The following is an 18,440-nucleotide window of genomic DNA, read 5'->3' as shown; positions in this document are numbered from 1 at the left end:
TTATCATGACACTGCATATAAACTATAATCCATATATGTTCTCAGTGAAATCGTAACACGACGAATTATAGACGCTTTACTTGTACAGAAAACTGAATGCTGATTTCGTTTTCAGTCTTCAAAGAATCGACAGCAACTTTATTGATATATCTCTTCTTTGTTTATTCTAAGCACTAATTTGTGTTTGCTTTGGTCTACAAGCACTCAGCTCTACATATAAGAGAAAAACAGAAATACATAATATCATATGGTCATTAATAATGAGAATACTAACATTTACAATAATTGAAGGCATACTCTTTCGATCGATTTAATCATTGTCATTTTGTTCAGGTTCTCCCGTTACCCATTCTGACCTTTATTTCAACTATGAGTATTTCCGTGTGTTTGTTTATTCTAGATTGGCTAGAGTATAGAGGGAGGGTTGAGATCTCAGAAAACATGTTTAACCACGCCGCATTTTTGCACCTGTCCCAAGTCTGGAGACTCTGGCCTTGGTTTTTTTATGTTTTGTTTTGTTTTTTTAATTTCAGTTTAATTTTATGTTTTGGAGTTTAGTGTGACGTCTTCACTGTATAGGGGCTAAGCCGGGTGAACTCCGGGTGCTGTATTCAATCGCTGTGTTGAAGACTCATCTTTGACATATTGTCCATTTCCATCCTCAATTGTAACATTCAATGTTAATGACATCGAAGAACATTAAAGATGGTTCATTAGAACATAATATTTTTGCTTGTTTTTCGATAATCACGTTAATATGCATGTATATAAACCCATACATCTATGATTGCGCTAAAATTATTCTCGACGCAGTTTTTGCAAAACAATACAACAATATAATTACCATCAATTATCCGCACTTGCTTCTCAGTTTTCACTCGCCGTCGGTTGTTAATATATACGTTCCACGTGAAATCGTGTCATAAAGAAAAAAAATACAATAATGTGCATTCAAAATTAACAGGGAAATTAAACAATTTTTAGTGGAAGCTTATTCTGTGGATGCTCAAAATAATTGCACGAAATCATCTGTTACATAAATCAGGCCGTTAGTTTTCTCGTTTGGATTGTTTAACATTGTCATTTCGGGGCCTTTTATAGCTGACTATGCGGTATATATGAGCTTTGTTCATTGTTGAAGGCCGTACGGAGACCTATAGTTGTTTATTTTTGTGTCATGTTGGTCTCTTGTGGAGAGTTGTCTCATTGACAGTCATACCACATCTTCGTTTTTTATATTTAGGAATAAAATAATGATTTACCTTCATTACTTCATTTTCATTGATGTCCACAGATATTCTTGTATAAAGATGATGTATCTGGATTCGGACCACATTATATGTCAAACTGTTTAAACCGTCTGTCTTAAATCTCTTGTAGCCATCTTCCAGAAGTTTGTATCTATAGAAGTAACAACAAATGTATAAACAACGTATATCCTAGGATTAACCAATGTATGAGTCTGATATTATATGAACTTTTCTATTTTAAAGTGGCTGAATTCTATTTTCACTTTTATTAAAATGAAAATGTGTACAAATACAAAATACTAAATCTATCACAAACAAGATACAATATCTATTGCATAAATTTGAGAATGAAAATGGGGAATGTGTCAAAGAGACAACAACCCGACAAAAGAGCAGATAACAGCCCATCGCAGCGAAAAAATCCCGCACCTATAGGTGGGTGGATAGGTGGTCTTCAGCTGGCCCCTATGCATACTAGTAATAATGCCATTGACATTTTCAGTTAAACTTTACCTCTTTGTATTGTGTTTGTTACCCTTCTCTTTGCCATGTCTCAACATTGTGTATCTCGCTACTTTATTTGAATGTCTTGTCACTGTGAAGTTAGCGTGCATAAGCCTGAAAAGTAAAATATCAATTGATTATTCCAGGACGTCACAAAACAACATGCAAGTCTTATTTAAGATATTTTAATGCATGCCTTTACAAATTTTGTAGATTAAAATTATTGGCTGTTTATATAATTGTGATTTTTGAAAAATGGACAAGAGCACGAGATTATTCATTGGAATTTCAAGTAATATAAAAAAGAAGATGTGGTATGATTGCCAATGAGACAACTATCCACAAAAGACCAAAATGACACAGACATTATAACAACTATAGGTCACCGTACGGCCTTCAACAACAACTCTGCCTACAGATATATTTATAAGATATCCGAATGCAAGTTCTTGTTTTTGTAATATCTATTTTATTCGCATTAATTATTTATTTTACCTTGCAATAATTTCTTAATTTACAGTATTCAAGTATTGAAACATGTATGGTTGATATTCAGGTTTTAGCATCTTTGCCCTTTCTTATAATAGCAATACAAGTTTTGTGAAATTCATTGAATGACTACGTGATAACGGATAATCATTTCGTGATTTGTTTTGTGTGTTACTTTTGTTCTCCCTTTCCTTCTTTTTATGCTCTAACCTGTTCCACATATCATCATCTTCTCCTCCCCAACCGAAGAATTTGTTGGAAAATCCATTGACACTCTGTAGTTGACTTTTAGATAAAGCTGATGCGCCACCAAATATAGCTTTATATGGTAATCTGTAAAAACAATGATTTCAAATGAGACAACTGTCAAATTTAAAGACCATAATGACAATTGTGTGAGCAACTATAGAAACTACCGTCAAAGAGCAAAAACCGAACTATAAAGTGGACTATTCAAGGTCTTGTAAAACAAATAAAAAGTCAAAGGCCAACGACATCTTTCGTTAGCTGCGCCGTGCTCGACCCAAAAATAATTTCAACCTTCATCAAAGCGAAAAATTGGAATAATATTTCACTATTGGCATTCAGTTTGGTTCAACTTTGTAAAAAAAAAGAAAAAAAGCTAAACACATCGCTGATGTCTTTGAAATAAATAATACAACCTTATTTGAACTCTTATACATGCAACCTTTATTTTGACTTTCTGATAGAGATGAATAACTCATGTGATGAGCGTGTTCAGTTATAAAAAAGAGAAACCAGGAAGAACCATGACGTTGACAGATTCGGTCTTCAGAGAAAGATATTAAACAGGCAAAACGACGATTTGCATATTCTTTTAATTTACGTAGTTGCACGTGCTTATATGTCTATTTACATTTATGTTTAGATTACTTTGATCTTTGCCAATCTTCAGATGTCATCTCAATGGTTAATTATATGCTGATACATTATAATTAGGAACTTTTCAACCTTAAAATCTTTACTTATAGACGAATATTAGAATACAGAAAACATAAGCTCTATTGAGCTTTTTAATCTTCTTATTACAAATTAAACAAAACACGTTTAAAACAAAGTAACAATACAAAACACACCATAACTTCATTTATAAAACTAAAGCAAATCATTAACATGATGAATCTTGCAACCAGTTTGACCTTCACCCTTCAAATTTTTGAATTAAGATTTATTTAATTGATTTATCCTATATCGATCTTTTGAAGTTGTTTCTATTAATTTATCGTCTTCATTCAACGTCTGTGATTTTACCTGTATCTGAATTTATCAATAGCTGCTGACAAATGTCTTGGTTGTGTTGTGCACGTGTAGGAATTTCTGTCATCCTCGGGTAAAAGGTCAACATCGTGAAATACAAAACAGGTATACTTGTGATTTTTTATCGATTCTGCATAACCTATGTTCATCAACATGGCACGATTAAATTTAGAAGTACCTATCTGAAGATAAAAAAAAAATAGAATATCAGTGTAGTAGAAGGGTTATGTAGTGTAGTAGAAGGGTTATGTTTTGTGTAGAATATCAGTGTAGTAGAAGGGTTATGTTTTGTGTAGAATATCAGTGTAGTAGAAGGGTTATGTTTTGTGTAGAATATCAGTGTAGTAGAAGGGTTATGTTTTGTGTAGAATATCAGTGTAGTAGAAGGGTTGTGTTTTGTGTAGAATATCAGTGTAGTAGAAGGGTTACGTTTTGTGTAGAATATCAGTGTAGTAGAAGGGTTATGTTTTGTGTAGAATATCAGTGTAGTAGAAGGGTTATGTTTTGTGTAGAATATCAGTGTAGTAGAAGGGTTATGTTTTGTGTAGAATATCAGTGTAGTAGAAGGGTTATGTTTTGTGTAGAATATCAGTGTAGTAGAAGGGTTATGTTTTGTGTAGAATATCAGTGTAGTAGAAGGGTTACGTTTTGTGTAGAATATCAGTGTAGTAGAAGGGTTATGTTTTGTGGTTTTCACAGTGAATGCCATCATATGAACAAAACAAGATTTGGGAAAATTAAACTTGGCGATATTTGAATTATTAAATCAGTATTGAGGTCATTAATATAAAAATTAAAGCAAGCATTTTTTTAGAAAATATTTGTTAGGAAACTGAAAAAACTATCTACTTATAAAAAAATTATGCCAAAATATCATTCGTACCTGGTCTATGATATATATCCCGTAGTCCAGTTGTTGTCGCCTTAAGAAGGGGTGTATATTATACAGAAATGTTTTTAGGTGTTGGTCTCTGTCTCTAAATGGTACAATAACGGCAACATGGTGACGGGGAATGCAATCGTCAGGGCTATAACGGCCACCTTTCTTTACCCATGACAGAGCTGTCTTTAATTGGGTAGTAGATGGTATAAATAAATGAAGAGTGTTTCTTCCAACTGAAAATATAAATAAAGTCAATTTCAGTTCGTATATTTGGTATTTTTCTGTTGATATTAGATCAAATTATGTCGCTAATTTTCTCACTTGATTTTTTTTCCTTTCAGATTTGGTTATCAATCCCGGAACTTTTATATCGCCTTGCACTGTGCCCGGCTCGCTAGACCACTCGACCACCTATAATCGACAAATATCATGCTTTCGGTGGCCGGATATTCATAAGGATCTGCAGAGATCGATCAAAGTCATTGTATTTCCTAGACGTGATTACAGAATGAAATGTCCCGAGTACATGTACCATATGTTTTTCAGCCGAATAACTGCCAGCATTGTTTCACATTCATCTTGGTTAAGGTTGACTTTTCTTATAAAAATAAGATGAAATACAATTGCCAATGAGACAACTATCTTACAATATTGCAAGGTTCAAATGAAGTTGATAAACACATTTATAGTCAATCGTACGGTCTTCAGCGATAACAAAAACTCATATCACATAGTCGACTATAAAAGGCCCCGACATGAAAAATATGAATAATTCAATTGAGAAACCCAACGGCCTAATCTATAACAATACAATTTAGGAAAGAAAAAAATATGACAAACACGAACCAACGTCCACCACTGAACTACAGTCTCCTAACTTGGGACAAGCACATTAAGAATGAGGCCAGATTAAACATGTTTGAGAGTGCTGAATCCTCTCTTAACCTGGGACACTAGAGTTACAGCACAACATAAAAACAAACTATTAAAATCAAATAAAACATGCTTAACTCTACAGATAGTTACAAAGCAGAAAACAGATATAAAAAAAAACACAAACCGGACGAGGCAGAGTATTTTTACATTCCTTACAACACAAAAAACACAAAGTACAGATCTGAGGGTACTCGCAGTTACTGACAGCTAGTTCAAAGTCAATGGCAACTATTGAAAATTAAAAAAAATATCAGTCAGTACACATAAAACATCCAATAGACAGAAAAAGAACCGATTTTACACCCCCCCCCCCCCCCCCTTTGAGCTTATTTAGAAAAATAACCTCTACTATCAGAATATAGATACTCATTGAAAGACTCATCGTGGAAACAGACCGTAAATCGATATAAAAATTTCTGATGCCATACTAGAACCTTTAATTACTTAAGGCGTTTTTGGGGCGATTATGCAGTAGTTAATATGGTACAATTCATTAAACATTGTTCAACATGTGCATCAGTCAATTTATTCTGAACGAAAATGTCAAACACTCCATGACGTTTAGTCTTAGTATAACTCTTGTTATATACGACTTGGTCTCTTTTCTTGAATCTTTTAAAGTAAATGAGGATTACATACCAGAAAAAAATGCTGTGTTTAAAGTCGTTCGTCAGTCTTTTGAAATTTAGGAGGAAAATCTAATAATGCAATGGCATTTTTAATTAACCGCATGAAATCTTCTTTTTAAATTGATGATGATGTACTAGTAATTCAAATGTCCGTTGATATTTTTACTAGTATAATGTAATCTAGACGACGATGACCTTCTAGAGCTGTGAACGAATTCGATTCCACAGCCTGGTCTAGAATGTTACACATAACTGAACATGTATTGTCATTTTTATCCAATGTATAAAAAAACATGTATTATTTGAAAACGGAATAGATGTCGTATTACGATTATACATTGGTTGATAAACGTGTATTCCTATTTTTATTTATGTATTACCAGTAACGTGTTTTGTGTGCATATATATCAAAATGTATTCAGTTTGTTTATTTTGTAGATCAGCTTTGTTTCTAACTGTTTTGTTCATATACATGTTATTGTTATAAGATTTAATATAATAGTTATATAAAACACATGTTGTGTTAGGCTCTGATCCTGTTCATAACGTTAAAGTATGTATTAGTTTTCTGTTTTGCTTTTTCCAATCATATTGTGTTGTTAAATGATGCCCTTTATGGGTTCTTGATTAGATATACATGGAGTTAATTGTTCTTAATTCAAATATGTGGCAAAAAAACAAAATTGATTGATTTTTACCTAGATTAGGAGATGTTTCCGGACATGAAGAGAAACAGCTAGTGGTGTCTCTAATATCTGTGCAATTTTTATTGTTGCCATAATAACCCACATGCCCTAGTGGTGAAGGCATCACACTGTTTAGTTTATTCCGATATTTGTCCTTATATCCAGTTTCATTTGTTGATGAAATTTTTCTTAAGAAATGTCTTTCTTTTACTTGCTGCCGAGATATTCTGCTGACGACTGTTTTCTTGACGGAAACGTTAATGGTTAACTGAACTACAATTTGAAATGAAAGACAAATTAGTTATTTCATTGTACATCAGGATATATATGTTTTGATATTTTCTTAATCCGTAATTGGAGGTCTATTCAATTGACACAAATATGAAATATGAATGAACGGAGATTTCGGGTATATACATACGCCAATGAGACACCAATCAAACATTAACAAAAACATGAAAATCGCAAACAAAAGCATAAAAATCGCGATAACATACTTTTCCTACTCAAAACATACAACAGCTTCAGTGCCTGGTCAAAAGAATAAAAAAAAATGCATCTATTTGCTATATATTTCATACAAAAACGTATGTTTAAAAAAAATTGAAGATATTTATGGTAGTACTTCCTCTAGAAGTTTAATGTACAACATGTAAGACACTCTACAATTTGTTTTATTTCTTGTGAGCTGAAATAATTATGTGACTTCTTTTAATTTAATCTAACAAGTGAGGATGGTGTTTAGCAGTTATTCATATACTGATTCTTTCGTGAGATTAATGGATTATATTTTGATTGCTCAAATCCATCAGCAAATATTTCATCCATATACAGGCTGATAACAAATGAACCTACATATGGAAACTAATTACTGCAAAGTGAATCGATTGTTCTATCAATATATAACATTTTGTGAGAGTTTGCTGTACCACTGTTCATGTCAACGCACTCTATATGACAATACCACAATTGTTAAGTCAATAATTGTGTAGAATTTTAAGCCCAAACTTTCTATTGCTTTAACGTGTATAAATCAAATTTTTTTTTAATAAAGGATTTCACTATATTTTTTTATAAACGAACTTTATCATATACTTAAAAGAAAAATGAAATAAAAAAATGAGGTCACCGTTCATTTGAGCTCACATTCTGACTCCGGAAGAAGCGTACATTTTTGTTAATATCCTTTTTTTCTGTTGAACTAATAGGAGAAATAGAGGTAATATCGAAATAAAAAAATAACCTAATTACAGAAATCGCTTAAATTTTACAATTATTTAGTTTATGTATAGCTTATTTGAAGACAATAATAAAAATTATATTTCACCGATGAGTTAAAAAAAGATATTTAAAATCTAATGCCAAAAAATGACATTTTTGCACCAAAGGGAGATCATTTGGAGCTTTTTCAATGATAAAAACATTTAAAAAGTCATCTGGGGCCAAACCGAATCGAGTTTTTTGGTTAATTTTTTTTACCATATCATAAAGTAATAACTAATAGTGCAATAAATAAAATGTGTAATGAAAAAATAAAGGTTCAATTTTTTGCTGAAATCTTTGTACCCACGAGCCACCTTATTAAATACGCAAATGCAAGACCCAAAAACTATACCTATGCAGAACAACATGTTTATGAAATCATAGCAAAACCTTTTGGGGACTCCATATAACTTCGGTCATAGAATACGTTTTTGGAAATGACCGAAGGGTCTATAAATTGGTAAACGGCCCTCGGTACCATGAATTATTATTTTAATTAATACTTGATAAAAGGGTCGTGTCAAAACAGAAGACTGGTTAAGAACTGTCCGTAGTTTAGCCCTGTGGTAGGGACTGGGTTCATGCCTAAAAATAGCTTTATGCATATGCCTCTATTATCCTTATTTTATTAAAGAAAATGAAGAAAGAATTTAAATCTATAGTGCCTTCAGTTTATATGTATACAATTTTTCCTCTTGAGTGTCAATCGAATACACAGGCAAAATGTACTCACATGAATTTCACATCAATCTCACGTGAAATTCACATGAAAAATTTCACGTGAGATTCACCTCAATCGAGCTTATACATGAAATTCACGTGAAAATTTCCATGTGAATTTCACGTGAATTGAGATTCACATGATTCTGATGTGAAATTTTTCACATGAATTTCACGTGAAATTTACAACAACAAAATTTGATATTTTTCATGGTTTTAATTAAATTTGAAAATTTATATGTTATTTGAATTACTCTATTTTAAAAATTCATGTGAATTTCACATGAAAAATTTCACGTGATTTTCATGTGAAACTCAAAAAAATTGTTTTCACGTGAGTTTCACGTATAAGCTCGTTTGAGGTGAAATTGATGTGAATTTCACGTGAAATTCACATGAATTTAAATTCACGTGAAATTGATGTGAGTGAAATTTGCCTGTGTACTATGAAGTATGTTATGAATATCAATGCAGTTCATGGCGGATGTTAAGAAAAACTCACTGTAAATTGTCAGAAAAAACGAAGACAGCACAAGGCTGATTATGAATATGTCCAGATATTTCTTCATCTTTTCCATTTATTTCAATATCAGATAAATATTTCAATCATTCTGTTGAAGATTTCAAAAACGCCATCTTCATTCACATCTGTCAAAGAAAAAAATCAATAATGTTCATGAATTATCTGTTTGGTATATCAAGGAGGTTATATTAACCTCCTTGGGTATATTTAAGCATTTTGTTAGTTTTTAGACTTCGGTTTTATCTCAAACTATATTGACAGTGCCAAAAACAGAAACAAAAATAACTAACAAAAAAAAACCAAAAAAAAAAAAAATAACAAAAATAACAAAAATTGCTCAAATATCACCAAGCCAGTTCCCACAGTTAAACACTATAGATATAGTTCCCGACGTTGAGTACGCAATTTGTATTTTTTTTTTTTTTGTGAATAGTGGACAGATTATGACTAACTCTTCCAACCTCCTAGACAGAATGCCACGAGAACTCATTTCTTCTCTAATGATGTATAGACAGATATTCGAACGACTAGGTAGATATGTGGTTAAAATACAACAGTTTTAGGCGACTATTTACGTAAATAAAACTTTGTTGTCGCGCATAATATTTGAACAGCTCCATGAAACACAAATACAAAAATATATCCAATAATCGAATAAAATACTAAAATTAGGTTCCGTCCGTGAACATTTCGAAAAATCGTGTGATTTTCAATAAAAAAACTATTTAAAAAAACATTTTGAGATTATTTGTGGATATATTTTTATGAAATTTTCAGTTTGATTTGAATTTTCCGTTGATTATTCCTGGAATATTTCGTGAAATTATTGTTTAATTTTGTTATTTAGATCAGGTAAAGATAATTACGTTACAGCTGTTGCACGTTTATGTCCGACCAAAAATATATGAAAAGTTTGTTAATGTTAGGATATTTATCTTTAAACGAAATAACTTTTTACAGTATTTCAGTTAAGAACAGACGTAGTCAACGTTTTTTTTAAATAGATAATTTCCATTATTTTTTTTTTAATTTAAAACTACAAATATCATTTATAGTAACCTCATCAAATTTTATTGTTTTTATTTTTTATTTACTTTACTGTAAAATTAAATCTAAACCCATACCATACCTTAGTATGTCCATCGAGATAATGACCGTTCATAAGGAAGTAAAAGTGCAATGCAAGAGTTGTTTTCGTTTTTTAACATGGCCTCCTCAGGCCAAACCTGTCCATTCTTATAGCATTTGACTAAAAAATATAGTTATAATATACTTGACAGTAAAAACGTCATGTATATTTATTTGATTTGTTTTGATTTCATGTATTTGGCATTTGTGTAAACCATTTTTTATACATTCAAATGTCTACCCATTGTTAAGAGTGCATGGGAATTCGCACATCTTCGAGGGTTCAAGACTCGGGGTCAGGATTTCTGTTTTCTTTATATTTAGGTCAGTTTTCTATTCCTTGTATTTTTGTCCATTATTATTTATTTTGCGAATCCCAACCAAACTCTCCTAAAAATAATAAACGTCATTAATTCAAAACTTAATTGTGGTGTTGTCTCTTTGGCACATTCCCCATTTCCATTCTCAATTTTTATTAATAACATTAATAACTAATTTATAATTAGAAGCCATTATTATGAAACCAGAAGCTTTCCTCGCACAAAATTTTACAACTAAATCTTATACTGAGGAGTTTTTTTTTGTATTTAACTTGTTGTATTTGTGATATTGATAGGCTATATATAAGATAAGATAAGATATTTTTATATATATTCCAGACCATATGAGGATTTGGACCGTATGTGTATACTCGTGACGGTCTGACCATACGCGTCTAGTATGTACGAGCTTGACCATATATGTATATGAACCACATGGGTTAATCTTAGTCAAACATTTATTAAAATCTTTTACTGGGTTCAAAAAAATAATGAAAAGGTGAATTTTCCGAATCAATTCCATTCCAAACTCAGGACATACCATAATCAATTAATGCACACTTCGCTTCCTTGACAAATTGTTGAAAACTCGCTGCATCACTTTTGCCGTTTATCAAAACATTTTAAACTCAACCAGTCTCAGTCTGACAAGTAAAAAGCTGGTTTGACAGTTTTTGTAGTAAAGTTCCGAACTTATGATTTCTAAAAACTGTTATTATGTTTAATTCCAATACCTGCAATTTTAATTAGTCTAATTAAACTTGTCAATGAATTACTTACATGCTGTTAATTCCAATCGAACTTTTTATATCAATTTGAGATATCAGCTATGTTGATTTGTAATATACATTTTATCAATAAACTTTTTAAAGTTATGCAGACCGTTCTCCGACGTACCGTCCATACCATCCGTATATTGAAAAAGCTGCACGTTTTCAAAAACTAAAATCAATTCATAACTGTTATTTTGAACTAATTAAAAAATATAGATCTCTGATTTCGTTATATTTCATGTGTAGTAGATCTATCAGATATCTATATTAAAACTAGATTGAAAACAACAGTCGAAGGCAGATATATAGAAAAACTCTTGAAAAGAACAAAATATATTTCCACAGACTTGGACGGTGACAAATATGTCACGTGTATACTCTTAGTCTAAAAACGTTCACAAGAAGGTGGATATAAAGTTTTTGAAAAAATCTAAATATTTGTCCGTTAATACCCTCCCCTAGATCCGCCACTGGATCGATTTTAAAGTTCCTAAAATCACACAATCTCGCAAGTCCCTTATCTCACACACTATCTCTAGTTCCTCATATATATACAATAAAATAGATAAGATACATTTTATTTCCAATAGTGGACCCATTATAGGCATAATCAGTACATTAATTTTTTTATCACACAATTGCAGTAGACAATAAACAAAAATAAAAATAGAAACACATTATATCTTGCACTCTCGTAAATCGTTATATATATCTTGCACTCTCGTAAATCCTTATATATATCTTGCACTCTCGTAAATCGTTATATATATCTTGCACTCTCGTAAATCCTTATATATATCTTGCACTCTCGTAAATCCTTATATATATCTTGCACTCTCGTAAGTCCCTCGAGTCACATCACACTCTCTCAAGTTTGTCATAGCATGCACTCTCGTGATCCCTTATATCACACATTCTCTAACGTTAGTAACCACACTTTCCCCAAGTTTCATTAAATTTCTAATCCATGTAATTTCATTAAAAAGCGAAAATATTATAATATAATACCTTATAAATTCGAGTGAAATGAAACACATATAATTCCATACATTTACTAATGATGATCAACTTGTTTTTACAAATGTAAGTGATATAAAACCAGGTTTAATCCACCATTTTTCTACATTTGAAAATGCCTATAGGAATTATTGCATAAAATTGATGGATGCGGACGCATATCCCTTGGAGATATATTTTTGGCCTATTTACACCGTGTCTTTCTGTACTTCCGTGAAATGTTAGAGGAATTTCCCTCTAGATGAAATATACCAGTTGGATTATCTAACAAAAATGATCACGATTTACCGTATATATATATGTACAAGATCATTTATGTTTGAATTTTATTATTTTTTATTGATTGTTGTTTGCTTAACCACCAGTTGCAAATATTTCAAAATATATAGAAAGGATCCCAGGAATTACAAAAATAAAATGTCAGGCAGTACAAGAGACCACATCCAACACGTCCGTTTAATCCGAAAAAATGACTAAAGCACTAACAAAAATCTTTCAATGACCTATATTGAGAGTAATTATGAATAAAATATGTGGTTTCAGCCGTGTATAACCTTCATTGGTAGTTCAATCGTCAGCATAGTCTGTATTCACAATTAAGCGTGGGTACATCGCGTCCATCTCTGTCGGAGTCTGACTCAAGTATTACTTTCTACCAGGGATCGTTCGCATTACAATCAATGGCAATTATAAAAAAAACAATCCTGACATAACACATCACTGTCTTACTCCTGTTTTTTCATGGAAACTAGTGTCAGCTTCAGAATTGATGGTACACGGGAACTTTGTATAGCACTGCTTAAAGAGTTGCTTATTCTTAGTTTTTAGTTTTCAAAATTTCCATAGACTTACCATGTGTAAGCTGTTCGAGACTTTTCGGAATACAAAATTCCTTGTGGCACTGTTCTAAGATGTTTCTAGGAAAAATATGTGGACTATGCAACCTCTACCTTTGGCTTAGTAACATAAACAAGCTTGTTTTTGTGGTAGTTTCTTACCAACAACTTTTTTAATTCTTGCTATATATCCTTACTTTATAAGTGAGAAGATGAAGTACCAATAAGACAACCCTACATCCAAGTCACACTGTGTTAAAGGTAAACAATTATATAGGTAAAAGTACGACTTTAACACTGAGAATTGGTGCACGGCCAAACAGAAAGCTATGAAGGCCCAACATGGAGAATTGGTGCACACCGAACAGAAAGATATGAAGGACCAACACGGAAAAGTGGTGCACATCGAACAGAAAGCTATGAAAGACCAACACGGAGAAGTGGTGCACATCGAACAGAAAGCTATGAAGGCCCAACACGGAGAATTGGTGCACATCGAACAGAAAGCTATGAAGGACCAACACGGAGAATTGGTGCACATCGAACAGAAAGCTATGAAGGACCAACACGGAGAATTGGTGCACATCGAACAGAAAGCTATGAAGGACCAACACGGAGAATTGGTGCACATCGAACAGAAAGCTATGAAGGCCCAAACTGACAAGTGTATATCAATTCAACTTGACAGGAAAATCAACGGTCTAAAATCTATCTATAATACTAAAATAACGAGGTCCAATTTGTCAGCCGTCATGGGGTAAAAACGACAAATCAAAGAATTCAACTTTATATGTAGCTTATATAGGAATGGTGTAGATTAAAAAGTACACCACTCCTTCCCCTTTTGTTTTTCACATAATTAATATTGCCAATTATTAACAAGTTCCGGGTCGAATCCGATACCGATACCAATAGTATATTCACCGGTTATCTATTACCTTATCTGAACGTTCCGCATCTGACAGGCGCCCCAACAAACGGTATATTTAGGATTTTGCTATATACACGGGTCATTTTTATAGGATTGACACTACTAAATTCAATCATTGTCAAATTGTTCCCTATTGTAGTATTTAGATCAGTACTGTAAGACTTTCAAAGATAACAATACGAATACTAAAAATCTGGACTTATAATAAGGCGTATAGGTACTGTTTTCAATTTGTTAGCGGGCATGACGTAAAACAGCGAATCAAATAATTCAACTTTATTTATAACTAATATAGGACAATGCTGTTGATTAAAAAAATACTCCATTCCATGACCTTTTAATTGTTTTCCACAAAATCAATAATACCAATAATTGATAACTGAGTTCCAGGTTGAAACAGAGTGATTTGAAAGCAGAGAAAACTTTGTATCTTATAATCGGCATGACTTTATCAGATGACAATACAAATGCTTAAATAAGGCTTACGCATATTATGCCATAGTTGTATACTAGTATTATATACTTTAATTCAGTCACGGACCCGCGATATCACGGGTTCTAGTATGATGAAAACGTGAAACCTATGAACTTCACTAACAAACGACAACCACAGAGCTGAACAACATATAGGCCTGACGTAGGACAGGTACATAAGAAATGCAGCAGGCACCAATCTTCATCCTAACCAGAGACAGCAGTGTACTTACAACTTAAAAAAGACACACTATAAAATTGCAATTGCAATTTCTTAACTCGATCAAAAAGACATTCAGATAGAAACAAGTACTATGGTAAACTACACTGAACGACTAAGTTTGATCTATGACACCATGTAAATACAAAATTGAAACTTAAGTGCCTATATAACACAAACGTTACAGGTATATACTAGTATATATGTTACAGGGAATTTGTGAAATCAGGGATTTTGTAAAATCACTGAAATTTGAGGGAATTTGTAAAATCACTGAACTGATTAGTGGTTTTATAAAATCCATGATTTTGACAAGTGATTTTAAAATCCCTGTAATAATTAAAGATTTTTTTTAAAGATTCACTGATTAAATTCAGGGTATTTGTTAAAAAAAGTCATTCATATTTATTAAAAATTTCTGTGAAAAAAACCTATAACAGTATAACACTCAACAAGCTTGAGGTTAATTTAGCCTTTATTTTAATACTAAGTCAGCAGTTTTCATGCACTATACAACTGACATACTGTAGAACAATGGTCGAATTTGCAGTAAGAAAATAGCTGTTAAAACAGAAACCTGAATAACTATGGTTACAATGAAACCTTGAAGCTTCAATCTTGTCTGTGTCTGATCCAACTTCTCAACGACTTGTAACTGTTTTTTGTATTCGCGCACCACTACTGTAGCGAATTGTGTAGACGAAACGCACAACTTGAATCTAAAACTGCCAACAACAGCAGATGTTTGAATACTTAATACTCATCTTCGAAATTAAGTGCCGACTTTTGTCATCATTTGCTGTAAAATAACTTTGACCCCTGATTTCAATAACACGTTATTTTCTCACATCTCAATTTGGTCAGAGTTCTTTTAAACTTTCAATCATATGCATTTGCTGTGCAAATGAATGCATTTCATTGGTATAATTTAACAACTTTTTTCTTTTTGTTATATTCTATGATAAATTTGATTTCAAACTTGTGTATCGTTACTTTTGATGTCTTGAACAGTTTTGAAATATTACGAAGAAAATGTATCATATTATTCGCACTTTTATATATCATTAATACTTTGATATGGGCGCAACCTTATCCAACAACACATTCTGCTTCTAAATTTCTTATACAAATATGTTAGTTGGGTAAAATATTTGTGTGTACAACCTTCGCTATAATACATAGGTTGCGATTATCTGTTCTTTTTTGTGTTCGATTTGACATCATGCTATTTGTTCCTAAACTTGGAATCTCTTTGGAAACTGTTATCCTTTTTCAACAAAATACACTGGATGATTGGTTATCACAACCCTTACCCTAGCGACCTTCGAAGTACATACTTGCTTACGTACTTCGACTGGTGCTTTCATGAGCACGTAATAACACTGTGCGAGAAATGAGATAGAAACGAGTTGATTTGATATACATAACTTAATTGCATGAAATAAACAGCAGTACAAAACACATGACAAAAACATGTACCATTTTTATAGATAAGTATATATATATAATTGACCAATTAGCACAATAGTCTATTATGTAAATGCAACTGTGATGTACTATGCATATTTGTCATATGTTAGAATATCCAAAAAAGGGAAAATTAGGTACTAAAAGATAGAAAAAATCAATGACCTATTCAAATCACAGTTTATACTCATACATTTGTATGTCAAATATCGAAATCTAATAACGAAAGAATGGCTGCATCAATTTAACATGTTTAACATAAATTCTCAGTATAATCTTTAGTTCAATTTTTCCAAATACAGTCAGTTAATGGTGATTTTAGCAAATATATCTCGTGGTTTAAGGTTTTAAAAGGTATTTATCTAGACGATTTTCTGACGGCCAGGGTCCCATACTCCGGTTTTAGATGGTTTGTTATGTTCACCAACCCCATTGAAAATATGTATATATAGTGTCATAGATATAATATATATGACCAGTACAAGCAAACTTAAGTTTTGGTATAATATGTGAGCAATTTACCGTTGTCACGAAAAGTTCCTTAAATCTGGAACGACAAACCGTAAAATTACAAAAATGAAAAGGGAGCTTCGTTCTAGCAAATCAAACAATAATTGATTTTGTTGGAAATCAATCCCAAGTGATATAATATGTCTCTGCAGGGACGTTAGTATAGAAAGTTCCTGGTCTCTGGTACGCATTATGTGAAGAATTGTCTTTATTAAAGTCCGGTTACTCAGAAACGGCAAAGCTTAGGTTTTCCTGTCAATCCTAATGTTTTTGTTGTTTTTGTAATTATATGAAAATTGGTTAAAGCAAATTAATCATGCACACTGTTGGTGATAGATTGACTGGGATGGGCGGACAACTAGGCGGACGACTGGAAATTTGTATACACATTTGAATAATACGTCATTGCAGGCGTATATAACTGAATCTTCCTGTAGCATCAATGATACGAGAAATGTAATAGCTTGCCTTCATACAATTTGGATACTTCCCAATAAATTATTCAAATCTTTCAAAAATAAGAGGGGCACATGTCTTACCGATGTGCCATCCCTGTGCAAAGTTTGATTAATATTTAAACAAAATTAAATGGAAATATTTTGAAACACAATCACACAGTATCCTCTTTAAGCTTAAATTCCTGTGGCAAAACTTAGTTTCCAAGCATCACATAGTGGAGCTAGGTAAATGGCCACAGTTATCTCACTGAAACAATTCTATAAACATGAGAAATATATCAAAGAAGGGTTGTTCACTCAAACAAATTGTATGTGTTAAAGCACACATTAAAAGACAGATGTTTATATGTCTCTGTACACAGTATGTCAAGTTAGTATACAGAGGTGGCAATTCAAACTAAAATGGTTCTTTGCATATAAACTTTTAAGTATTAAATATGCTTACATAAACCAAAAAAATATTTATAGCATGAACATAAATAAGAGAAATTCCCATCTATCCGTCATCCATACGGAAAAAAAAACTGTTTCAAAAGTACTTTTAATTGGAAGCCGACATTCAGTAATTGTTGTTGGTTCGTGGGTGTCATATTTGTTTTTCATAAATTTGTACAATTACAAATTAGGACATTAGTTTTCTGTTTTGAATCGTTTCACAATTTTTAATGTCGGATCCTTTTATAACTTACTATATATATAATAGATTTTTTCTTATTGTTGTAGGCCATACATTGACAGTCACTGAACTAGCTGCTATTAATCATTTCTAATATCCTGATAATTTTTGAGCTCTGATGGATAGTTGCCTCATTGGTAATAGTACCACATGACATCTCATATTTATTTATATATATTTGTCTATTATTAATTTTGAATTTCAGTCATGTTTAATCCACTTTTAGGATTATCTCCCATTTGGGGTGATTTTCTTATACATTTTAAAAAAAAGTGTATGTTCAAAACACTATTATGATAATATATCCAATTTTGATATAAATACAATAACAAAATTTTAAAATAATATTTCAATTTCTAATAACTGTGTCTTTGAACTCCCAGACTGGTGTTTAGTTGTCTCATTGGCAATCATACCACATCTCCTTATTTATATATAATTGTCTACTATTAGTTTCAAGATTCTGTCA

The 18,440-nt window shown here is 32.0% G+C and overlaps 2 protein-coding genes across 2 annotated transcripts in view; one reads left to right on the top strand and one right to left on the bottom strand.

The window, feature by feature from the left end:
* The window catches only part of LOC139525559 (tRNA-dihydrouridine(20) synthase [NAD(P)+]-like), a 627,966-nt gene that overhangs the window by 238,920 nt on the left and 370,606 nt on the right, over positions 1-18,440 (top strand). The gene's annotated exons all lie outside the window — the stretch shown is intronic.
* On the bottom strand, positions 65-6,922 carry LOC139525565 (beta-1,4-galactosyltransferase 1-like). Its single transcript, XM_071321019.1, has 7 exons — positions 6,668-6,922; positions 4,405-4,637; positions 3,516-3,703; positions 2,454-2,576; positions 1,764-1,868; positions 1,263-1,401; positions 65-210 (listed from the first exon to the last, which is right to left on the bottom strand). Exons 1-7 carry the CDS (start codon positions 6,777-6,779, stop codon positions 205-207), a joined length of 906 nt encoding a protein of 301 aa, XP_071177120.1. The 5' UTR covers positions 6,780-6,922; the 3' UTR covers positions 65-204.

Source organism: Mytilus edulis, chromosome 5 (assembly GCF_963676685.1).
Source record: "Mytilus edulis chromosome 5, xbMytEdul2.2, whole genome shotgun sequence".
Taxonomy (NCBI): domain Eukaryota; kingdom Metazoa; phylum Mollusca; class Bivalvia; order Mytilida; family Mytilidae; genus Mytilus; species Mytilus edulis.
The sequence above is the reverse complement of the archived record's forward strand: the minus strand, read 5'-3'. Positions and strand labels throughout refer to the sequence as shown.

Excerpts from the sequence above, each read along its gene's own strand:
- LOC139525565 (XM_071321019.1), bottom strand. The coding sequence starts at position 6,779 with ATGCCTTCACCACTAGGGCATGTGGGTTATTATGGCAACAATAAAAAT. Across the intron at positions 4,638-6,667 it reads GGAAACATCTCCTAATCTAG|TTGGAAGAAACACTCTTCAT; the intron begins GTAAAAATCAAT and ends TTATATTTTCAG. Across the intron at positions 1,402-1,763 it reads AACAAACACAATACAAAGAG|ATACAAACTTCTGGAAGATG; the intron begins GTAAAGTTTAAC and ends TTACTTCTATAG.